This window comes from Grampus griseus (assembly GCF_964374135.1).
Source record: "Grampus griseus genome assembly, chromosome: 18".
In the NCBI taxonomy this organism is placed as follows: Eukaryota; Metazoa; Chordata; class Mammalia; order Artiodactyla; family Delphinidae; genus Grampus; species Grampus griseus.
In genome coordinates, this window is record NC_139012.1 from 58627942 (window position 1) to 58652293 (window position 24352).

Sequence of the window (24352 nt, forward strand, 5' to 3'; positions counted from 1 at the left end):
TCCCGGCGGCGTGTTCCTCTTTTCCCGGGATTCCCAGCGTCCCAGCAGGTGGACCCCGGCTCTTCACAGTCAGCCTCCGGCTCCGGCTTGCGCTGTGCTCCGGTCCCTCGCTTCTCAGTCCCCCAGCTTCCGGGGCCGCTGCTCTGGCCCGCACGCCTCCGCCGGCGACAGACCCATGGCCGAGCGCGGGGAACTCGATCTGACAGGCGCCAAGCAGAACACCGGAGTGTGGCTGGTCAAGGTAAGGTTTGCGCGGCTCCCGCTTGCGCTCCTCCTTAAAGTAGTTTCAGTGACTTGAGACTGTCCCACCCCGTGCGCCTTTTAAAGTTCTTTACGGCCTTCTTATTAGAGCTTCAGTTATCTTGAGAGGCAGGACTCATTGTTATGCTCGTTTGCAGACGAGAAGATTAGTTAAGGGACGCCCAGTGTTTTTCAGCCAGTTAAGAGCCCGAACCTGCCTGGCATGGATCTCCTTTCCCCACGACCTGGTTTTTCTGGGGCCCTGTCTTGGTGTCCCCCAATGTGAGCGGTGCATTTAACCCCAAGCTGAAAAATTTCTGCATCTTCTCTTGGTGAAATTGATTTTAGTTATCAGTCTGTATAAGGAAGTTGAGTGTCTGCTTCCTGTTAGAATTTTCTCAGCCAGAAAGTAGAACTGGTCTCTGCGTACCCTTAAAGTGTTCTTTTAGGTTGTTGGTTCTTATGCAGTTCTCAGGAGAGCTGAGAGAGCTCTGAACTCAGGAAAGGAGAGGCCGTGGACTGGAGTGTTCTTTTAGAGCAAGACCTGGTCTCGTGAAACTGTCAGCAAATGTCTTTCGTTTTGTTTTGTTTTGTAAAGACAGCAATCTTGATTAGCCCTTAGTGAGCACAGTATTTGTGCTTTACTTTTTCATATTGGGGAGTGTTGTCTTTTAGGAGGGTTTCATAAGACATATGCATGTTCAAAATGTGATTGTGACAGTATCCGAAACTCAAGTAAAATGTAGGGACCTTGGTTTGTTAGATTTTTTAAAACTTATATCACATGGCTGAGTTTTCATCAGTTAAATCTGAGAGGCCCGTCCTGTCTGCCTCTCTGAAGTAGCTCTCTTATGCTTATTCGCTAGTCAGTCGAACCTGTATTATATTCTTCAAAGCACTTGTCAGAGTCCAAAGTGATTCTGTGTTCAGTGTTGGTTACCTCCTTTTCCCCAGCACACGCACAGTCACATTTCTCAAGACTAGGCTCCTTGCCTGTCACACCCCGAACTGTGTTTGGCACATGGTAATAGCTCAGATTTGTGATGAATGAATGAATGAACTCTTATTTTCATTGCTAGCCTTAGTCTCTGGTACTCATTTGACTTATCACGGCGATATCAGTGTGATTTAAATAATGGAGTAGAGACTCCCCTGGTGGCGCAGTGGTTAAGAATCCGCCTGCCAATGCAGGGGACACGGGTTTGAACCCTGGTTTGGGAAGATCCCACATGCCGCGGAGCAGCTAAACCCCCTGCGTGCGCCACAACTACTGAGCCTGCGCTCTAGGGCCCGCGAGCCACAACTGCTGAAGCCCGCGCGCCTAGAGCCCGTGCTCCGCAACAAGAGAAGCCACTGCATTGAGAAGCGCACCGCAACGAAGAGTAGGCCCCGCTCACCGCAACTAGAGAAAGCCCGTGTGCAGCAACATCTCTCTCCTCCTGCATGCTAAATGGAGGGGAATCATTAGGGAGGAGAGCTCCTTTACAGACTGAAAGAGCTTGAAAAGATGGTGAAGCTTGAGATGATGTGTTTGTGCTTGGAGCACGGTAAGTGCTCAAGAAATGTTGTTTGCCTTACAGAGAGATTTGGATGGGTGGACAGAGGCCACCCATAGTATCTCTGTAGTATACCATGGAAAGTGGAACTGAAATGCAAGAGTGAAAATGCACAGTAACATGCTGTGTCCTGGAAATCAGAGAGGAGATTATTATGCCTCGAGTAGAGGCTTGGGACTGTATGCTGATACTGTCACATTGTGAAATGGGGATGTTTTAACTTTAGTCTACAAGAAGTGAGGAAACTTTTGGAGGTTTTTGAGTAAGGCAGGGATGCAAATGATTCTTTTAGGGGGAAAAAAAACTTGAGGGGAAGATAGCAAAATTAGAGTCAAAACTAGAAAATTATCACAGGATCATAGGCATTTGATAGTGAATTCTGAGGAGTTAGGGAAACTTTTTCAGCAAAAGTTGTCAGGATGTGGTGACTGACTAAATGAGGATGTGAAAGAAAGCAATGAATCTAAAGTTAAGAAATTTTAGTGTTCTTTCATATATGGCCATTTGAATACATTTTATCACTTTAAAAACTTACCTCAGACTAATGATATGTTCTGTTTTATAAAGGTAGTTATAATGTTTCAATTATTTATTGTTTGCTGTATCATTGTTTCCTTACATCAACTTGGCCTGTAGTATTTCTTCTTTTTCTAACCTTATGTATCAAAGAAAAGTAACAGGCTTGCAAATACTACATCTTTCCAGAGTGTGAAAGGACTTTTTTTTTTTTGCCAGTTCTTGTTCTCTGACAACCTTATCTCTTAAAGAGGATGAGAATTGCTATCAAATACTTTCTGTTCTAAAATCCATTCATGTTCCTTCTTTGTTTGACAACTTTTATTTCTGCTTTAGTTAAAGGAATACTAGTAGGCAACGAGGGTTGATTTTCACACCTGTCAGATAGTTTGAATTTGTTTCATTTGCGCTGGGATTAGCATCCAGTATGATTTTCATGCCCATATCCTAAGCATATTTGGATTTTTATTTCTGAATTATAGGAATAAATTATATGAGAGCTTCAAGTTGTAATGGTTAATTTCATTTTCAGCTTGCTTTGTGTGATATTAAAATATAATATGTTGTTTATAGAGTTTGTTTTCATTCTTACCCAATTAGAATTTGTGAATAGAACTACATACGACTTTAAATCTTTTCAGTACACGTTAATATTTCTTATAAATAACGCCTTGAGTTCTGATCTTTGAGGATCATTTGTTGTAAAATACATGAGTTTCTTCCTAGAGTGTTGCAAGTTTATGGGCCATTTTGTTCATATTTTATTAATTCCATCACTAGACAGGTATAGAAAAGGATAAATACAAGTAAGGGCTATACATACAAGATCTCTGAGAGGTTTTTTTTTTTTTTTTTTTTTGCGGTACGGGTACGCGGGCCTCTCACTGTTGTGGAGCACAGTCTCCGGATGCACAGGCCCAGCTGCTCCACGGCACGTGGGATCTTCCCGGACCAGGGCACGAACCCGTGTCCCCTGCATCGGCAGGCGGACTCTCAACCACTGCGCCACCAGGGAAGCCCTCTGAGAGTTTTAAGTAGGAAAAAAGTTGTCAGGTGGGAACAGGGAAGACTTTGGGGAAGGTAACATTTAAGAAGAGCCTATGGAGTTGATTAGTTAGAAAAGACTTCCCAGCAGGGCTGGTGAGTGTGTTCAGGAAAAGGCAAATATAGTGGAAGATTGTGTACCAGAATATCCACTACCTGTAACTGTTCTGGCCTAATGAAATGCCATTTCTGGAGTTTTGAATATCTTAAATCTACAAGAGAATGATGATCTAAATGAGTTTTGATGGATAATAGACATGATTGGATTTAACTTCACAATAGATGCCACCTGCTAAGAAACATAAACAGCCGCAGTTTTCACCTGGTCAGGGAGCTAGTCCCTTGTAGTTTGCATTGCCCTATTTCTGTTGCTTAGTCTATGCCACTGTTAGGTTGCCAGCTGGTCACACTACTACTACACACCCGGTACCAAATCAGGATCTAAAAATGATACTTAAAAAAATTTTAGCATAGTTCTTTTGTTTGGCTTCCAATATTTATTTAAAATTTATTTATTTATTTTTGTCTGCATTGGGTCTCCGTTGCCACACGCAGGCTTTTCTCTAGTTGCGGCAAGTGAGGGCTACTCTTCGTTGCGGGGCGAGGGCTTCTCATTGCGATGTTTTCTCGTTGTGGAGCACGGGCTCTAGGCACGCGGGCTTCAGTAGTTGTGGCACGTGGGCTCAGTAGTTGTGGCTCATTGGCTCTAGAGCACAGGCTCAGTAGTTGGGGCGCACGGGCTTTGTTCCTCTGCGGCATGTGGGATCTTCCCGGACCAGGGCTCGAACCCGTGTCCACTGCATTGGCAGGTGGATTCTCAACCACTGTACCACCAGGGAAGCTCAGCTTCCAATATTTAGACTTCTGGAAAAAAATCATCTTATCTAGTTATGATTGGCAGGAGGGTAGGGTACCTGATGGGGAAGAGGGGGAGATACAGCTGGCAGGGTTTTTAGGAGTGGTGGGGGTTTTGTAAGTAATGAATATCATACTGGAGCTTGAATTATAAGAAATGCTATCTTTTGAGGGAAATGGACAGGTGGAGGTATTGACAAGCGCTGCAATGGGTCCAACCAACAGCTCCCTAGCCAGCAAAAAGGTGTGTTTCAAGCCCCATCAGCCTTCCTCTTATAAGCATTTTGATTGATACTTGTTGGAGGAGAGGATCAGGACAAGAGAGATGGACACCATCCCCTGTGAATATTGGGTCCTCCATTCAACAACTCAAATGCCACCAAGCTCAACTTTTATTTTTTCACAGACAGTTAAACAGTTGGACATTGGCAGCCAGAGAGAAAGCAATGTACCAAGGAGAGATGAAACCGGAATGGGTGATACCCCGAAGTCTTGCAGGAGAAAAAGGAACTTATATTTATAATGTACCAAGTATTTTACACAGCAAACCTGTGAAGTAGGTACTAATTATATTTTTCAGATGATAAAATTGAGGCTTAGGGAGGTTAATTATCTTGCCCAAGCATGGAACAGTAATTCAAATTTAGGTCTGTTTGGCTACAAAGCTTATGCCAGGAATAGGAAATGTCTTTTTTTTTTTTTTTTTTTTTTTGCGGTAAGTGGGCCTCTCACTGTTGTGGCCTCTCCCGTTGCGGAGCACAGGCTCTGGACGCACAGGCTCCGCGGCCATGGCTCACGGGCCCAGCCGCTCCATGGCATGTGGGATCTTCCCGGACGGGGCCACGAACCCATGTACGCTGCATTTGCAGACGGACCCTTAACCACTGCGCCACCAGGGAAGCCCAGGAAATGTCTTTTTTTCCCCTTGGTTCTCTTTAATAAATCATCTCCCTGGAGACCAGAGGTGAGGTGGGGGACTTTGTGTTTTTTTTGTTTTGTTTTGTTTTTTGTTTTTTTACGGTAAGCGGGCCTCTCACTGTCGTGGCCCCTCCCGCTGCGGAGCACAGGCTCCGGACACGCAGGCTCAGCAGTCATGGCTCACGGGCCCAGCCGCTCCGCAGCATGCGGGATCCTCCTGGACCGGGGCACGAAGCCGTGTCCCCTGCATCGGCAGGCAGACTCTCAACCACGGAGCCACCAGGGAAGCCCTGGGACTGTTTTTATGGCCTTAGGTCTTGTCAGCTCCATATGTTGACCTTCAAGTAAACGTGTGAGTAGAAGCTGCCCGTCATAGGTTGGGTTCCCAGGGAAGCTGGTTCTGAGGAGAAGGTTAGCATGCAGAGGTTTGTTATGGAGTGCTCCTGGGATCATCACCTGTGGAAGGAAAAGGACTTATGCAGGATTGGGCACAGGGTGGTTTGCCCCAGGAACAGTGGGCGATCGTGGCCAAAGGACCTGTCTTCAGTGGAGGCAATTCCACAGAGAGCTAACAGCTGAGGGCTCTCTGTGGTCACTCCCAGCAGCTAGGGGAATAAGGCCTTCAATCCTAAACGAGGAAAAGGGTGTCACATCACTGTCTAATACAGTGTCCAGTACTCTGGGAGAAACAGGGCTTTGGAGACTAGTAGTTGGGGAACTGGATATTTGACGACACAAAGTTGGCAAACAAGCTTAGGGGAGTAACTACTGTATATATCACCTTAGCACCTTGGATTCAAAGGCACTGTTGACCTTAAAATTGACCTGTAGCTTGAGCGAGCGGATTGATTCATCCAACAAGCTTTCAGTGATCGCCAATCATTGTTCTGGGCTCTGAGTGTGTTATGGTGAGCAAGAACAGACAGGCCTGGGCTCTGTAAACTCGGATCTGTAGTCTGTGCTGGAGAGAGACATCAGTCAAGTCCTAATGAAGGCAGTTCCAGACAGATGAGGGCACTGAAGCAAGGAGTACTGTTGTGTGAGTATGAATAGCAAAGGAACTTGACTTAGTTTGGGAGGTCAAGGGAGTTTCCCTGAGGAAATAATGCTTAAGTGAGTCATTTTCTGGTCTTGGGAAATCTGAGAAAACATTGCTGTACCCATTATCTTGTCTCCATCTCATTTTCTTTAATGAATGTGTAGACAGTGGAAACAACACAGATATCTCACAAGTGACATGTTGACAAGAGTGTTTTGCGGAAATTTACTAAGAATAGAATTCAGGTGTTCTCATCCAGAAACAAAGGTAATTATGTGAGGAGACGATATGTTAATTAGCTTGACTAGCGTAATCATTTCACTGCATATATCAAATCATCATGTTGTACACCTCAAAAATAAAATATAATGTTTTAATTAAAAATATCAGCTGTCCAGGGGCTTCCCTGGAGGCGCAGTGGATAAGAATCTGCCTACCACTGCAGGGGACATGGGTTCCATCCTGGTCCCTGGGAAGATCCCACATGCCACGGAGCAACTAAGCCCGCACACCACAACTACTGAGCCTGCGCTCTAGAGCCTGCGCGCCACAACTACTGACCATGAGCCTAGGGCAACAAGAGAAGCCCGTACACCGCAACAGAGAGTAGCCCCCGCTCGCCACAACTAGAGAAAGCCTGCGTGCAGCAACGAAGACCCAACGCAGCCAAAAATAAATAAAATTAAATCTTAAAAATAAAATTAAAATAAAAATATCAGCTGTCCAAAAAAAAGTATTTTGGAGCCTTGGAACCATGTATACCATTATTTTTCCTTTTCCTTTTACCTCTTTTTTTCACAACTTAATGGGCTGGGACTTCTGGGAAGCCTATTTCCGTAAGCTCTTGGTGTAGAAAGTTATATATGATTGACATAGTATCCTCATTGTATTCTATTTTTCATTACAAGGGTATAGTATTTTGGCAACCTTTTGAATTAAATAAGCTGGTAGGCTTACCTGGGAACTTACTTTTTTCCTTTTTTTGGCCACATTGCACGCAGCATGCCAGGTCTTAGTTCCCCGACCAGGGACTGAACCCGCGCCCCCTGCAGCTGGAAGCGCAGAGTCTTAACCACTGGACCACCAGGGAAGTTCCATGGGAACTTAGAGTTTTATTATAATAATGATGACAATGCAGTATGAGTTCCAAACTTTTTTTTATCAATTAACTTCTGGGACGTAATCTTTGTTTTAGTTGGCAATTGCTTGTATTAGATACAATTATTGTACTGGATTTGATTCTTAAATTTGTTTTAGTGTATGATATATACTTACTTCACTTAGAACTGTTGTCTTGTTGTTTGGTGGCCTAAATTGTATTCTCCAGCAGTTTGATCATAGAATCTTCTGAACTGGTTAATGTATTGAAGAACAGTGGTCTCATCAAGAGCTCCAGAACATTCTTTTTTTTTTAAATTAATTAATTTATTTTTGGCTGTGTTGGGTCTCCGTTGCTGCACGCAGGCTTTCTCTAGTTGTGGCGAGCGGGGGCTACTCTTCGTTGTGGTGCGCGGGCTTCTCACTGCGGTGGCTTCTCTTGTTGTGGAGCACAGGCTCTAGGCACATGGGCTTCAGTAGTTGTGGCTTACAGGCTCTAGAGTGCAGGCTCAGTAGTTGTGGCATGCGGGCTCAACAGTTGTGGCTCACGGGCTCTAGAGCACAGGCTCAGTAGTTGTGGCGCACAGGCTTAGTTGCTCCGTGGCATGTGAGATCTTCCTGGACCAGGGATCGAACCCATGTCCCCTGCATTGGCAGGCGAATTCTTAACCACTGCACCACCAAGGAAGCCTCAAGAGCTCCAGAACATCCTTGTCTTCCCTTTATCTTAATAACATTTCAGGGAACCAGCAATGAGGGGACAGTGGCAGGTTGGAAAATGCTCCACTCTACTGTTGGTGTTTTCCTCTCTTCCCCCTTATTTTAAGGTAGATATCTGAAATAAGGTTTCCCTTTGAGAATGCAGTGAAAGTTATTAAAATTAAATTCTGTATCCTGGATTTATCCTAATAACACCATCATTTTCATTACACTAACATTTCTTCAACAATATCCAGTCATTAAAATAATAACTCTGTTCCTACTGTGTGCCAGGCTATTCTAGATGCTAGGGATGTGGCAGTAAACAAAACACACAAAATATCTACCTCGTGCAGATTGCATTCTAATGGGGAGGGAGAATGGACAGTAAACAGATATGTATATAGCAGGTGATAAGTGCTCTGAAGAAAAAGGGTAAAAGGTGTAGAAGGTAGCTGAGGATGCTATTTTAATGGCGTGGGGAAGGGCCTCACTGATAAGGTGGGCCTTGAGCAGAGACCTGAAGGAAGTTATGGGGATGCCCTTCAGATATCTGGAGGAAGAGCATTCCAGACAGAAGTAACCACGAATCAAAGGCCCTCGGCTGGGATGGTGTTGGGAATGTTCACAGATCTGTGTGATTAGAGTCAAGTGAGTGAAGGCAGTAGGAGGGTCATGAATCCATAGATCCATGAGGCCATGGATTGCAGAGGGCTGAATCATCTAAGACATGATAGAGGATTTTTACAATGAGTGCCATGGGAAGCGAGTAGCCCTAGAGAGGCAGCTTGGCATGCTGATTGTGGAGCTAGACTGCCTAGGTTAGAATCCTGGCTTCCCACCGCTAGTAATTGTGAGACTTTGGACAAATGATAACTTTTTGGTGCCTTCATTTCTTCATCTGCAAAATGGAATAATAATAGAGTTGTTATGAGGATTAAGTGAAGTAAAATTTTAAAGTGCTTAGAAAAGTACCTGGCACATGTTAAGCACTATGTAGATGTCTGTTAAATTGAAAGCCTTTGAGCAGGACAGTATCATGTGACTTTGGTTTTAATATGGTCACTCTGGCTGCTGTACTGAGACTGAAGTGTGCATGGACAAGAGTGGAAGCAAGGGAATCAGGAGGCTATTACAGTAAGAGATGGCTGTTACAAGAGATGATGGTGACTTGGATTAGGCTGGTAACCCTGGAATTGGTGAGAAGGACATGGAGTCCGGATATAATTTGAAGGTGTTGCTGACAGGCTATGTCAGTTAATTGGATGTGGAATGTGAGAAAAAAGGAGCTATTTGAGGGTAACTCCAGTTTCAGACTGAGTGCCTGGAAGGACGGAGTCGACTTTTACTGAGATAGGAAAATTGCAGGAGGAACAGGTTTATGAGGGAGAAATAAGAGTTCTGGTGTGGATATTTTGAGTTTGAAATATCTAGTGAATATTCAGATGGAGAGTTTGAGTAGGCAGTTGAATATATAAGTTGGGATTTGGAGGGGAGAGCTATAAATTTGGGAGTTGTCAATATACAGAGGGTATTTAAAGTCAAGAGATTGGATGAGATTACATAAGATTGAGTGTGGATAGAGAAGAAGAAAGGTCTGAGGACTGAAATCAGGGCCCTCTGAGGTTAAGAGGTCAGGAAGATGAGAATCTAGATGTGTGGAGACCAAAAAAGGAGAGTCCAGAGAAGTAGGAGGAAAATCCAGAGAGATTGGAGTGACGTGAAGCCAAGTAAAGAAAGTGTTTGAAGAAGGAGGAAACAGTAAGTTCTCAAATATTGTTGATAGGTCTGCAAGACGAGGACTAAACATTGGCTTGGCGATATGGCGAGCTTTTGTAACCATGGGAACCAGTTTCAGCAGAGTAGTAGCAGGGAAGCCTGTCTAGAGCAGAACAAAGTGGCAGAGGAGGAACTGTAGTCAGCCAGCAGAGACGGCTCTTCCAAGAGCTTTGCTGTAGAGAGGCAGAGAGACGGGACAGTGGCTGGAAAGAACTTCAGAGCCTGCCCTTACCAGGTGTGTGATCATGAATTACTTTGCTAACCTCCCTGTGCCTCAGTTTCCTCATTTGTAAAATGGAGACAATAAAAGGATTGTGTGAGAGTTAAATGGTTAATATATTTAAAAGAGTGCTTGTCACTTAATGTGTTAGCTATCTATTGCTATATAACATTATCACCCCAGGCTTAGTAGCTTAAAATAGTGTGCATTTATTATTTCATAGTTTCTGTGGATCAGGAGTCCTGGTGTGGCTTACCTGGGTCCTCTGCTTCAGAGTCTTTCACAGGATGCAGTCCGGGTGTCAGCCAGGGCTGGACTCTCAGCTGAAGCTGTGCCTGTGGAAAGATTGTTTCCAAGGTTCCGTGGCTGGCAGAATTCAGTTCCTCTAAGGTTGTGGGACCGAGGGCCTAAATTCCTAGCTGACTGTCGGCTGGAGCCTGCCCTTAGTTTCCTGCCGCATGGGCTTCGAAGCAAGACAGAGATCACAATCTGATGTAACCTAATCCCAGAAGTAACATCCCATCCATCACCTTTGCCATATTGCATCGACCAGAAGGAAGTCACAGGTCCTGTTCTCACCCAGGGAGAGGCAGTTACCCAGGGGTGCGAATATCAGGAGGTGGGGATCATTGGGGGCCATCTTAGAGTCTTCTGCCACATTTAGTAAGCGCTCTGAGTGTTAGCTCTCACCATCATCATTGTTACTGCGATGGGGGAATGATTACGTAAAGGGAGTGGAGGAAAGGGTAGAATTGAAAGAAAGCTGTCCTTGATTAGACTACAGGGAAAAATTCAGTGCACACCTGGAGGGATTGGCCATACATAGTTCACCTGTTAAAAGGGGAAAGCAGAGTAAAGGCCCCACCTGTGGCTAAGCGGTAGATTGATTGATTGACTGACTGATTGATTTTTTGGCCAAGCGGTACGGCATGCAGGATCTGAGTTCTCAAGGCATGCGGAGTCGAACCCGCGCCCCGTGCAGTGGAATCTCAGAGACTTAACCACAGGACTGCCAGGGAAGTCCTAAGTGGTAGATTTGGAAGTATCCTTTTGATTGTTCGTCTTTCCTCAGTGGAAGAGGAAGGAAGAAGTGTTACGTATTTGAGGAGTGAAAAGAACATGTGACCTGTCTGCAGTGGCTTTCCCACTGCAGGTGAGAATTGACCAGGGAGGTCGTTAAATTGCCTGGCATCTTGAAGGGCTTACTTGATGTTAGTAGCCGTGTATTTCAAGGGAGACCGTTGAGCATGATTGTTTTTCTTCAGCTGCTCAGGTGCAAGTGTAGAGGAAGAATAGAGCACGATCAAATAAAACAATAAATAGATAAATTAATAAAATAAGTAGTAGTATAGCTTGGCTTTAATCAGGATTAGGTTCTGCCAGGCCAGTATGATGGAGGGAGTTAGGGGCAAGAGAATGGTTATAATGATGGGTTGTGAAATGTAGCTCCGTTAAAGAGAGGCGTGAGGACATAAGCAGACAGGGACAGGGTACAGATGGAGAGTCTATGATTTGAGGGATGGAAGAATGGTTGGAGTCGAAGTACTGAGGAAAGGGCCAGGAAGTTAGGAGGTGGTGGTCAGAATTGTTCCTTGAAATACAGTTTGCGGAGAGGGGTACTGTTACTGATAACGAGAAAGTTTTACGGTATGTAAATGCAGGGCTGATTTGAATCAGTAACTTGGAATATGATGAAGAAAAGCCACCATCCTTCCCCTAAAGACTTTGTTAGGGAATACAGCTCGTGAGCTTGGTAGAGTAGGCTGCTCTCTGTAGAACATAATTTTCTCTTTGTGTTAGAGTAATTGACAAGAAGGTTCCCTGGGGCTAAAAATGAAAGACAAGCAAGAAGCAAAGGCTCACTTGTTAGGCAGTATTTCAAGATTGAGGCCGTGAGGGAATAATTTACATAGTTCAAGGATTCAGGGTTTTATTTGATGTTGTAACAGTATTTGTCCAGATCAGTTTCAGATCTTGTATTTAGTTCTGACAGGTAATGTTGACATTTGCTTCTTTGACTAACCAGTATCCTCTTGCTCTGACACTGTAACAACACTTACTTAGTGCTCTCTCTTCAGTCTGTGTGATTCTAATGGCGTTGACTGTCCCTCACCAGAGGTGCCGTTGACTCAGGCTGACAGTGCAAGGATCTCATCTGTGGGTTCAGTAATAGGCCCAAGGAAGGACACGTGACCTAGTCAAAGCCGCGAGAGACAATTACAGTTCTGCTGGGGATTTGGGGAAGGAGAACTCTTGCTCTTCAGGAGCGGCTTTCAGCCATCTTGCTACACAAGGGGGAAGGCTGTCAAAGAAGTGAGTCAGTGTGGTGAGAAGAGATGAGAGATGGTGAAAGAGGCCTGGTTACATCATTTGAGCCCTTAATCAAGCCACTTTAAAACTACCTCTGGAATTTTTAGTTACTTTTGCCAGTAAATCCTCTGTATGACTAAGTGGGTTTTCTTCTCGTTGGTAGTCAAAGGAGACCTAATAGGTAGATACAGTTAGCAGAAGGAGTTTGCCAAATCCTCTAAGCATGCATGAATAAGTGGAGTGCAGTGTAGTTGAAACTTTAAGATGTGGAATCTTCAAAACCCCTTTTCCTTTAGGACCTTTTACATACTCTTATTTAGTTGTATAACAAAGAGAGCATCTGACCGATCTGGAGGCCTCTCGTGGCTGATACTAGCTAACCATGTTATTTCAACCCCCGAGCCTCGGTTTTCTTATCTATAGAATGAGGAGAGCGGCAGCAATTTTGCAGGGTGATTGGGAGGATTAAATGGCATAGTGTGGGTGTAACATGTGTAGCCCTGTTCCTGACACTGTTGGCTCCCTTCCCCTTCATCTTTTCTAGCATATTGTCTGACATGGTAGTTGTTCAGTATAGTTCAGTGTAAAGAATGAACAAGTACCTTTAGGATCTTCTTTTATTCTTGAATTTTTACTATATCCAGAGCACTGCTGTTTGTTTGACTAATGGTCAAGTGGTTCTTTTTGCAAAAGAAATTGTGCTAGATAGAATTTTTTTTTCCTTTCCAGCCTTGGAAGGTCTCTCTGACTCAGTTACACATTCATGTTCATGTTATCATTCCAGGATTACTATGGGAAATAATAATGACACCTGACGCTCACTGAATGCTTGTTTGTGTGAGGCATTATGCTTCATACTTTACGTGTACATATAAAGTATGGAGCATACCTTAAAAGTACGTACTGATTCCCGAGTTCAAACTACTTGTTAGAAGAAATGAGATAAGATCCGTAGTAGACATTCAGCATATATTCCCTTAATCTTTTTGAGAATTAAAACCCTTCTGATTACATATATCTAATTTCAGACACAACACAGTTAAGAACATAGATGCTGGAACCACACTGCCTGGATTTGAATCCTGGCTCCTCATTTGCTAATTATATACCCTTGGCTAAATTTTATAATCCCTGGGTGCTCCAAATTCATAATCTGGAAAATGGGGATATTCCCTGGTGGTGCAGTGGTTAGGAATCCGCCTGCCAATGCAGGGGACACGGGTTCGAGCCCTGGTCTGGGAAGATTCCACATGCCATGGAGCAGCTAAGCCCGTGTGCCACAACGACTGAGCCTGTGCTCTAGAGCTCACAAGTCACAGCTACTGAGCCTGTGTGCCACAACTACTGAAGCCAGCACGCCTAGAGCCTGTGCTCCGCAACAAGAAGCCACTGTAATGAGAAGCCCGCGCACTGCAAAGAAGAGTAGCCCCCGCTCACCACAACTAGAGAAAGCCCACATGCAGTAACGAAGACCCAACTCAGCCAAAAATAAAATTAATTAATTAATTTTAAAAAAAGTTCCCTGTAGAGACGTGAGGTATAAATGTATAAAAAATGCATGTAAGTGTCAGGAAAGTACTATTATATAACTGCTAGCTGTTATATTGAATAATTTCTTTTATTTCAGCAGATCCTTCATCATATTGGTCAGTTATAATCTTATACATAATAAATATATGTAAAATATATAAAAATATAAAATATGACTTTTGAATCATCTTAAGCTCAGTAGTGTCTCTAAATAATATCATGTCAGGTGGCGCCCTGGTAGCGCAGTGGTAGAGAGTCCACCTGCTGATGCAGGGGACATGGGTTCGTGCCCTGGTCCGGGAAGATCCCACATGCCGCGGAGCGGCTGGGCCCGTGAGCCGTGGCCACTGAGCCTGTGCGTCCGGAGCCTGTGCTCCGCAATGGGAGAGGCCACAGCAGTGAGAGGCCTGCGTACCACACACACACACACACACACACACACAAATAATAATAATATCATGTCAGAATGTTATGCTCCTCCAAGAAGCCTCTTTTGGTAGCCTTTCTCATCTCTGAACTTTTATTGGACTTATCTGGGAACATAAGTTAGCGCTTCATTATTGTTAAGTTATATGACCAGTTTTAGTTTTGTGTCATCAACTCGACTGACTTTAAACACTGAGAGCTAAGATAATTTCTTACATATCTTAGTACCTCTTTAGTGCAAAACGTATAATGAGAGCTTGCTACTTAATTAGCAATTATTACAGACAGAAAGTATATATAGAAGCCGTATATCACTTTATGTTTAAAAAGATTTGTTAGCATCTAAAACATAGTCTAATAGTGTCTTATTTTGTTTTAGGTTCCTAAATATTTGTCACAGCAATGGACTAAAGCCCCTGGAAGAGGTGAAGTTGGGAAACTGCGGATTGCCAAGTAAGTTATTTATGAATTTTTGACATTTTATAAAACTTTTTTGAATTTTTTTGTACAAGTGCTTTTAAATGTAATTAGAGTTCTTTTGCAAACAGAGAATTTACCTGAAAAATAAGAAGTAATGAGCATGCCAAGGCTTGTCAAGAGATGATTAGGTGCCCTGTAAGGATTAGTGTGTACACACACACACACACACACACACACACACACATTCCTCTAATGAAAGGTGTAAATATCAAGTAAAATGTATTGGTAAAGCCTATTGGCAGTGAAGTAGCGGAGTATGTAGTTCCCTCATCCGTCTCTCCGCTCCGCATCTTTGAGGAGGTATGCTTGGGCATAACTGGATGCACCAAGTTAAGGGCTTCAGGAGAAGGATTTTGCCATTGTGCCGCCACACCTATTTATAGAGGCTTTGGAAGAGGGTAGGGAACACCTAGTAAACAATCTAAGAGTATTGTTTCCTGGTTGAGAAAATAACCTTGTTTGAAAAGGAAGCCTCCATAGCTCAGCTGGTGTCAGCCATAGGCCTTGTGTTCCCCTCTTACTGTCCATTCATTCTTAATCCGGCTCTAATCAGATTTCCATGCCCACTACTCCATTCAAATGGCTCTTGTATACCACCAATATCCACTGCTTTATCACTGAGTTTTTGTTTCATAACAAACCACCCCAAAGTTTAGTGGCTTAGAACAAAACCATTTTATTAGCTTATAATTCTATGGGGCCGTTCTAGACAGTTCTGGTTGAGGCTGACCTGGCTGGTCTTCCTGGCTAGAATGGCCTCATTTATGTGTCCGGTGGTTGGCTTGCTGTCAGCTGGGGCAGTTGCCACGTGTTTTTCATCTCCAGCGTGCTTCTTCACATGGTGGTGAAAGAGTTCCTAGCAGCAAGAGAGAGGGAAGCCCCACTACACAAGTGCTTTGCAAGCTGTGCTTGCATTATGTTTGCCAAATGTAAATGTAACTTGCAGTAGACTCTACCTCTTGATGGGATTTGAGGCAAATAATTTGTAGTCCTAAAATTTTTTTTTTTTTTACAATCTACCACATCCACATTCTTCTTTTTTTTAAGTTTTTAAAAAATTTTATTTTATTTTATTTTTGGCTGTGTTGAGTCTTCGTTGCTGTGCGCGGGCTTTCTCTAGTTGCGGAGAGCAGGGGCTACTCTTCACTGTGGTGCGCAGGCTTCTCATTGCATTGGCTTCTCTTGCTGTGGAGCACGGGCTCTAGGCGCGCGGGCTTCAGTAGTTGTGGCACGTGGGCTCAGTAGTTGTGGCACTTGGACTCTAGAGCGCAGACTCCGTAGTTGTGGCACACGGGCTTAGTTGCTCTGCGGCATGTGGGACCTTCCCAGACCAGGGCTCAAACCCGTGTCCCCTGCGTTGGCAGGCGGATTCTTAACCCCTGCGTCACCAGGGAAGCCCCTACCACATCCACATTGTTAAATCTAAGAGTCAACTAGCAGCTCTTCTCAATTGACCTTCAACAGAATTTGACATAGTTGATCACTTCTACCCTCAAACCCTTTTTTTCACCTCACTTCTGAGACATCACTCTCTTGCTGGCTCCTTCTCATCTTCTCAATTTCTAAATGTTATTTGGACACCCTCTGGGTTTTGTTCTTTGGAGGAGCAATCCTGTGTTCTTGGATGATGTCATGTCTTTAAAGTAAGAAGCTTTGATACTTTCATGGTTTATGCCCTAAATGGCAATATTTTTGTTCTTTATCTTACTTGCATTTGTTTCAGACAGATCTTTTAATTCTTCCTTTTGTTTTCACAAGATATTTATTGGAAATGGGCATGCTTTTATATCCAAAGTTCTAATGTTAGGTAGAGAGAAGTAACATCTTCTTTTCTTAAGAAACAGCTACACGTTTCATAGCAGAACTGGGCTTAAATTCAGTCCTTTGAGTGGTAAGAAAACTCCAACAGGTTCCAGTGCCAGCTCTGTCACTTACTATCCGTGAGACTTTGGACAGATACTCAGTCTTCTGAGTTTAGATTCGCTACCTTTCCCTACCATGAATATTGCATTCCTGAAAACCTCTGTGTGAAGAAAATACCTAGTTGAGGAATGTAAAATCTTTTGGTGTGGGGAGGAGGGAGCTGGTATGGGAAACAGAGTTAAAGGAGACAAGCTCTAGGGAAACCTATGTAAGCGCTAAGTACTGCTTTCATCCCTAAGGTAAATATTAAAGATAGCATGCTAAATAAACAGTAGTGGGTGTGCTGTGATCACCTTTTCTTTTTTTTTTTTTTTTTCTTATTTTGCGGTACGCGGGCCTCTCACTGTTGTGGCCTCTCCCGCTGCGGAGCACAGGCTCCGAACGCGCAGGCTCAGCCTCCCCGGCTCACGAGCCCAGCCGCTCCGCGGCACGCGGGATCATCCCGGACCGGGGCATGAACCCATGTCCCCCGCATCGGCAGGCGGACTCCCAACCACTGCGCCACCAGGGAAGCCCGATCACCTTTTCTTGATCACCCTTTGTTTGGAAGAAAATTTCAAGCTTGTCCTTAGTTTAAAGCAGATGTTTTACATAGTTACATCTAATATGCATAGGGAGGCCGTATCCCTAGGTCGTGACCAGTTTACATGTTTTACAGCGCTGGTTTCCATATTTTTCCTGTGTAATTATTAATAGTGTCCCCTCTTTCACTCTCCAGAGTGTCCTGGTTTTGGCAATAAACTGTATGTTTGCCCTTAATATTAACAGATGTGTGTATGTGTATTTTATATGTAAATAAAAAATCTAGCAGATTTTCTACCTAACTTGAAATATAATCTTGCCGTGTAGAAGAGGTAGATGCTTTTAATGGTGGGAACAGATTTTTAGTAGTTGGTATCCTAAGATTGCTAAGGAAATGCTTGAAAACAGCTTGTTCTAGAGTAGGTCTACTGGCTATCTTATTTATGTTTCTAATTTACTTAGTTTTCATTCTTCTTACTGATTACTAGATTCACTATTAAACAAGTGTAGGATGAGCAAGGAGTGGCTTAGCAGTGCCTGTGACTAAGTTATCAGTACTTTAATTTCAGCTAAATATAACTCATCAAGGTTTTGTGGCTATAAACAGAAGGCTCCATTGATAGGTGATTGTTGTTGAGAATGAAGTGGGATGATAGCCCCACTCTTCTTTGCCAGTGAGCTTCCAGAGCAAACACTGTGTTCAGTTTTTAGTGCTGCACTTAGAGACATGGACAAATAAGTTCATTCAGTGGAGTGAGACGAGGACAATGAGAAAACTAAAATCAATTTCCTGTGAGGAACGTTTGAAGGCACGATGGCTGTTTAATAAGAGAAGACTTAGGGCAAACCAGTGAAACTGTCTTCAAGTATTTTTAAAGACTAGAAGATGTATGATCAACTATTGATCCTTACAGGCAGATTAACCATTTGGCGGGTTATCTGTGTGGTTGAAAAAACGTATATTTGGGTAAAAAATGAAAAATACCTAAGGTTTTAAAAAGGCAGTGTGGTATACCGATAATGAGTATGGACTCAGGAGTCAGTCAGCTCTGGGCTTTATCCGGGCCTTGTCATTTACCAGCTATGTGACTTTGGGGAAGTTGCTTATTACCCTCTCTGTTTCCTCATCTGTGAAAAGGAGATGGTATTAATAGGCTAAGTGCATGTAAAATACTCTGTAAGTGTTCACCTGCTGTCATGCCCCACACCCCACAGAGTACAGGCAGTAGACCCTGCATGATGTCTGGCGCCTCCCCTCCCCGTCAGCTCTCCCAGAGCTAAGCAGCAACACCGGCTTGCTGTGCAGGAGGCCAGAAGCTAGGGAGAAATACATGGTGTGGACGCTGATTCCAGCAGAGACAGGCACTGTGGAGTAAAGGAATCAAGAGAGGCAGAGGGGAGGGGAACACAAGCTGCTGGGAATGCAGCTCTTCCCAAATTTGGTTCTTTTAATACCTGAAAAAAGGAGAGTTCAGAATAAGATGAGAGTAACAGCTTCTCTTAACAGTTGGTAACATTTGGGCCATTTTCGTCAAGCAATTCATGCCATGTCCCTAAATCACTGTACTTGGACTATTCTTATACCTTTGGACATCTGATGTGTACTGCATTTTAATTGGTTTATAGTTTTGCTTTAGTTTGTTTAATTTTAAAACCAGCCTTTCTACATTACCATCCTGCCTCAGCAAACTTCAGTTTTCAAAATGTTTGATATATGTCCTATTTTACTGACAGTCATACAGTTTGTACTAATACAGCTTCTTTCAGAGACGTTTAATTTCTTGTTTTATTTCTAAACACACTTAACTTCCAAGGTCATATCGGGGCCCACTAATAATAGAAAATATGCAAATAAAAAACATCAATGAGTTAATTTTTTGTTATAAAAATTGACTAAGTTTGGAACAGTGTTATGCTGTTGTTAGGAGTTTAAATCAGTACAAACTTTCTGAAGGGCAGTGTGGGAAGACATATATGTATATCAATGCACATATATATACACACATATACGTATATAATACACACATAGGCACAGATACACATTGCTGATCAAAGCAAAGTAGAATAATAATCCTACTGTTTCCTCTGCCGGTTAGTTCACAGTGCAAGCATTATGTTCAGTTCTTGGTGCTGCCCTTACAGAAAGACACTGAGAGACTCAATTTATCATCATTTATTCTGATGTTCAAATTGTCCAAAGTTTAGCCAATGGAAGCTCCTTCTAGCTGGCACTCATGATCTTTGTTTTCTTTATTGTGGTAAAGAATACATATAAAATTTACCACCTTAACCATTTTTAAGTGTACAGTTCAATAGTGTAAGTCCCATGGACTTTGGGCATGTCTTCATCATTCTTTGAGTACTTACTTTTTCTTAAGGAAAGATGTTTTAGACTCATCTTGTACATTTCTGTCTGAGCCCTAGAGTCAGTCATTTCTCCAAAGAGGCTTGGTTTCCTCTAGAGGAAAATGGGATTTGGAAACTAAGCTCTGGTTACCACAGGTGCTCATGGCTGCTCCCAGACCCTCTAAGTGGCCGTATATGTACACACACATACCTCTAGGTCTGCATTTATTTTTATATTTACATGTGTTGAAGATCATGAATTTATACCAATACCCAGCTCCAGTTCAGCACTACAGGGTGTGTTCTAGTTTCCTCCCTTTTCATATTCGTACCTCTTTTCTGAAAGTGAGGAACCTGGTTCCTGTTATTCTTAATATATTCACTTATTTGTTCAGGCCTTTGTTCTTACTTGTTCAGAGTCCCCCACTTCTCCCCGCATTGGTGATTGCCCTCCTCACCCTCCTTGCGCTATAGCAACCCTTGTTAGGCTGTTGTTAACCTTTGCTGCCCTCCACAGGGATGCTCTCCTCAGCCCTTCTAGGCTTCCACCCCCTGTTGTGAGGCTGCCCTCTCCTCAAAGGCATGCCTCCTTACCCTGCTAGGGCTCCAACAGCCTGTTTCAGTCTGTCCTTCCATGTGGATGCCCTCGCCTCACTAGGCTCTGACCCATTTCTTGTTGAGCTGTTCCGTTATGGGGTGCCCTCCTTTACCCCATGGGCTCTGGCACCTTACCCCGGCCTGCCCTCTCTACCCCAGGCGCTTCCTTTCCACTTGGGCTATGACTGCTCTGCTCAACCCACTCTGCAGATGCCTACCTTGCTTGGCCTCCCCTATTGGTTTTTGAGCTATATTATTCAAGAAGGGGACATATGAATAGGAATTCAAAATGAAACAAAACAAAAACCACAAAAAATCCTGTGGGAGCACAGGGCTATTATTATTATTATTTGGTTGGTTTTCTTATCCTGAAGAAGCAGGTGATTTATTGGTTATCAGTGATTAGTGAAAAGTCTGTCCCCATTGGTGTCAAATCTAAGATGTATTTTAAGAGTGTAAGAAAAAGGAAAGACATTAATTTTTTTAAAAAAGGCGAGAGGAACGAGGTTGGAGTCGAAAGAAGTATCTGTGGAGTATTGAGAACCAGACTCAGAGTAACGAGAAACATTATGAGACTTTCGGTGAAAGGGTGGGCCAGGGTTTACTTCATCCATTTCTGAAGCCATTACTGTGTTTTACAATAGTGGATGTTTATAACTTTGACCACAGATCATCATGGGAAGGGTATATTTTAGTTGTAATGTAGAATGACAAAAGGTCATGTATACTTCATACATTCATGTACCAAGACAAAGCAATACATGATCCTTTTAAAATAAATTTTAAGTTTTCAAGGGTTAATATTTATTCTAGAAAATTAACTCATCCAGAGTTGATCAATCTCTTATCATTCCAACTAAGGTGCTATTATAATATATACAGTTGTCCCTTGAACAATAAGAGTTTGAACTGCACAGGTCCACTGATTACATGGGTTTTTTTCAGTCAGTATATGCTACAGTTCCACACGTTTGCTGTTGGTTGAATCCATGGACATGGAACCATGAACATAGAGGGTGTCGTCTCTGCTCTAACCCCTGCATTGTTCAAGGGTCAACTGTATATGAAAAGGAAGTTGACCTCCCCTCCTGTGTTCCCTAATTGCATCTGGGTGATTTCTAGTCACTGACGGGAAATGGCAGCATGATCTTTAATCCATCCTTTTTCCTTTGCTGCCCACTTTCAGTCATTTCCTCTTCTATCAGTGGTGTTTTTTTTTTACATCTGTATTGGAGTACAATTGCTTTACAATGGTGTGTTAGTTTCTGCTTTATAACAAAGTGAATCAGTTATACATATACATATGTTCCCATATCTCTTCCCTCTTGCGTCTCCCTCCCTCCCACCCTCCCTATCCCACCCCTCCAGGCGGTCACAAAGCACCGAGCTGATCTCCCTGTGCTATGCGGCTGCTTCCCACTAGCTGTCTACCTTACGTTTGGTAGTGTATATATGTCCATGCCTCTCTCTCGCTTTGTCACAGCTTACCCTTCCCCCTCCCCATATCCTCAAGTCCATTCTCTAGTAGGTCTGTGTCTTTATTCCTGTCTTACCCCTAGGTTCTTCATGACATTTTTTTTTCTTAAATTCCATATATGTGTTAGCATACGGTGTTTGTCTTTCTCTTTCTGACTTACTTCACTCTGTATGACAGACTCTAGGTCTATCCACCTCATTACAAATAACTCAATTTCGTTCCTTTTTATGGCTGAGTAATATTCCATTGTATATATGTGCCACGTCTTCTTTATCCATTCATCCGATGATGGACACTTAGGTTGCTTCCATCTCCTGGCTATTGTAAATAGAGCTGCAATGAACATTTTGGTACATGACTCTTTTTGAATTATGGTTTTCTCAGGGTATATGCCCAGTAGTGGGATTGCTGGGTCATATGGTAATTCTATTTGTAGTTTTTTAAGGAACCTCCATACTGTTCTCCATAGTGGCTGTACCGATTCACATTCCCACCAGCAGTGCAAGAGTGTTCCCTTTTCTCCATACCCTCTCCAGCATTTATTGTTTCTAGATTTTTTGATGATGGCCACACTCCTCCTTGAATTCTACAGCTGTCTGGTTCAGGCCTTCATTACTTTTTATATGCGTTTCTGCATTAACCTCAGTTCAATTCAGTAAACATTACGTGAGTGCCTTCTGTGTCTTTCCCTTTGCTTTGCCTACAGTGCCTCTCTCTTAGGGTAGCTAAATTCAATTCCTCTACAAGGAAAGTTCTGGAGAGATAGGGAAGGGACTGTAGTGAATTCAGTGCCTGACTGTCTGCATGTTGAGGGGATTGTTGTCATGCTGAATTGGGAGCACATTGTTGCCAGATCTTCCGGTCTTGTAAGAGAAGCTGGAAATTCATTATTTTTATGTGAAATCTTAAACTTTTTTCACCTCGCTTCTAGGTACTTCCCCAACAAAAAGAAGATTGATATTGTATTTTAATGTATGAAAGACTGGGAATTCCTACAGTAAATGAATCTCTGTAAGAATCTGGAATCCTTAGTCTGGCCTAAAAGGCTCTTTACCACTTGACTCCAACCTACCGTTCACTGATGTTAGAAGGACTATGCTGGATACTTTCTCATTTCTGGTGTTTAGTTGGATTCTTCTCTTAGCCTGGAATGGCCACTTGTTGTTGATCTCATCCCCCACTCAGTTCATCTTTTCCTAGCTTTCATATCTGCATTTCCATGACAGTTTGTTATACCTCTGTCTTGAAGTTATTGTCCTGTTTGTAGTTGTTCATGGATTGGAGCTGTTTTTTTTTTTTCATTAGACTGAGACCTTCTTGAGGATAAAGACCTATACTCATACTATACCATGCACTTGTCACAGTGCCTAGTGGATGTATAGCAGACACTTAATGACAGTGAATGACTGAACCACTGAAGGAAGACAGGTTGGAACTCAGCCGGGTGTTATGGAGAACTAGTAGTTTTCTAACTGGTCTTCATATCCATTCTATGTATATTTTCTGATGTCAGTTTCTTGGAACATGTCTTTGTACTTGTTATACTTTGGTTCAAACAATGCTTGTAGCTCTCCATTGCCTAAAGAGTGAAGTCCATGCTCTGTGCTGTGATATTCAAGATCTTATATGGTCTGGCCCCATTTCTCCTTTATAGTTCATCTCCTACTATTCTTTATTTTGTACTTTCCCCCCCAGCCAAATCTGATCACATTTTCCTGGCTTTGCTTAGCAATTTACTTTGCTTTTTTTTTTGGCCCTGTCACGAAGCATGCAGGATCTTAGTTCCCCCGACCTGGGATCAAACCTGCGTCCCCTACAGTGGAAGTGCAGAGTCTTAACCACTCGACCGCCAGGAAAGTCCCACTTAGCTATTTACTTTTTTTTTTTTTAACATCTTTATTGGTGTATAATTGCTTTACAATGGTGTGTTAGTTTCTGCTTTATAACAAAGTGAATCAGTTATACATATACATATGTTCCCATATCTCTTCCCTTTTGCGTCTCCCTCCCTCCCACCCTAGGTATCCCACCCCTTTAGGTGGTCACAAAGCACCGAGCTGATCTCCCTGTGCTATGCGGCTGCTTCCCACTAGCTATCTGTTTTACGTTTGATACTATAGCTCAAAAGCTGCCTCTTGTTGAGCCAGTCCTTAACTCTTAAAATGGAAGAAGTGGTGTACGCCTACCTAATCCTAGCACACTGTGGCTCTCTTAATTAAAATTAAAATTTATCTCACTTTATAGTTATGGATTTAGCTTTTTTTTTTTTTTTTTTTGCGGTATGCGGGCCTCTCACTGTTGTGGCCTCTCCTGTTGTGGAGCACAGGCTCTGTGGTCATGGCTCATGGGCCCAGCCGCTCCGCGGCGTGTGGGGTCTTCCTGGACCAGGGCGCGAACCCGTGTCTCCTGCATTGGCAGGCGGACTCTCAACCACTGCGCCACCAGGGAAGCCCCTGGATTTAGCTTTTATATCTTCTGCTGGCTGGGGATAGGGGCCTTCCACTCAGTACTCTGCAGGTATTTAATACATGATTTTTTTTTTAATTAGGCTATTATTAGGGTGTACATTGATCCCATATTTATTAAAAAAAAGAAAAAGAAAAATTAAAAAATGTAATTCAAATAAAAATCGTATGGAAGGATATTTACTGGGGATAGCAGTAGATGTTAACAGTAGAATCTTGGCTAATTTAAAACTTTTGGCTTGTCTGTAATAAAATTATTTCTACATGGGCATATATTATTTTTATAGCAGAGAAAATTGCTTATAATTTAAA

General features: G+C 43.0%; 1 protein-coding gene across 1 annotated transcript in view; it reads left to right on the plus strand.

Moving 5' to 3' along the window:
• GTF2F2 (general transcription factor IIF subunit 2) overlaps nucleotides 1-24352 on the plus strand; it is a 151427-nt gene continuing 127075 nt past the window's right edge. Inside the window, exons 1-2 of the mRNA XM_082675430.1 lie at nucleotides 1-241; nucleotides 14610-14683. Of these exons, the coding sequence (XP_082531556.1) occupies nucleotides 176-241; nucleotides 14610-14683 (140 nt within the window). The 5' untranslated portion in view covers nucleotides 1-175. The remainder of the gene's footprint in view (nucleotides 242-14609; nucleotides 14684-24352) is intronic.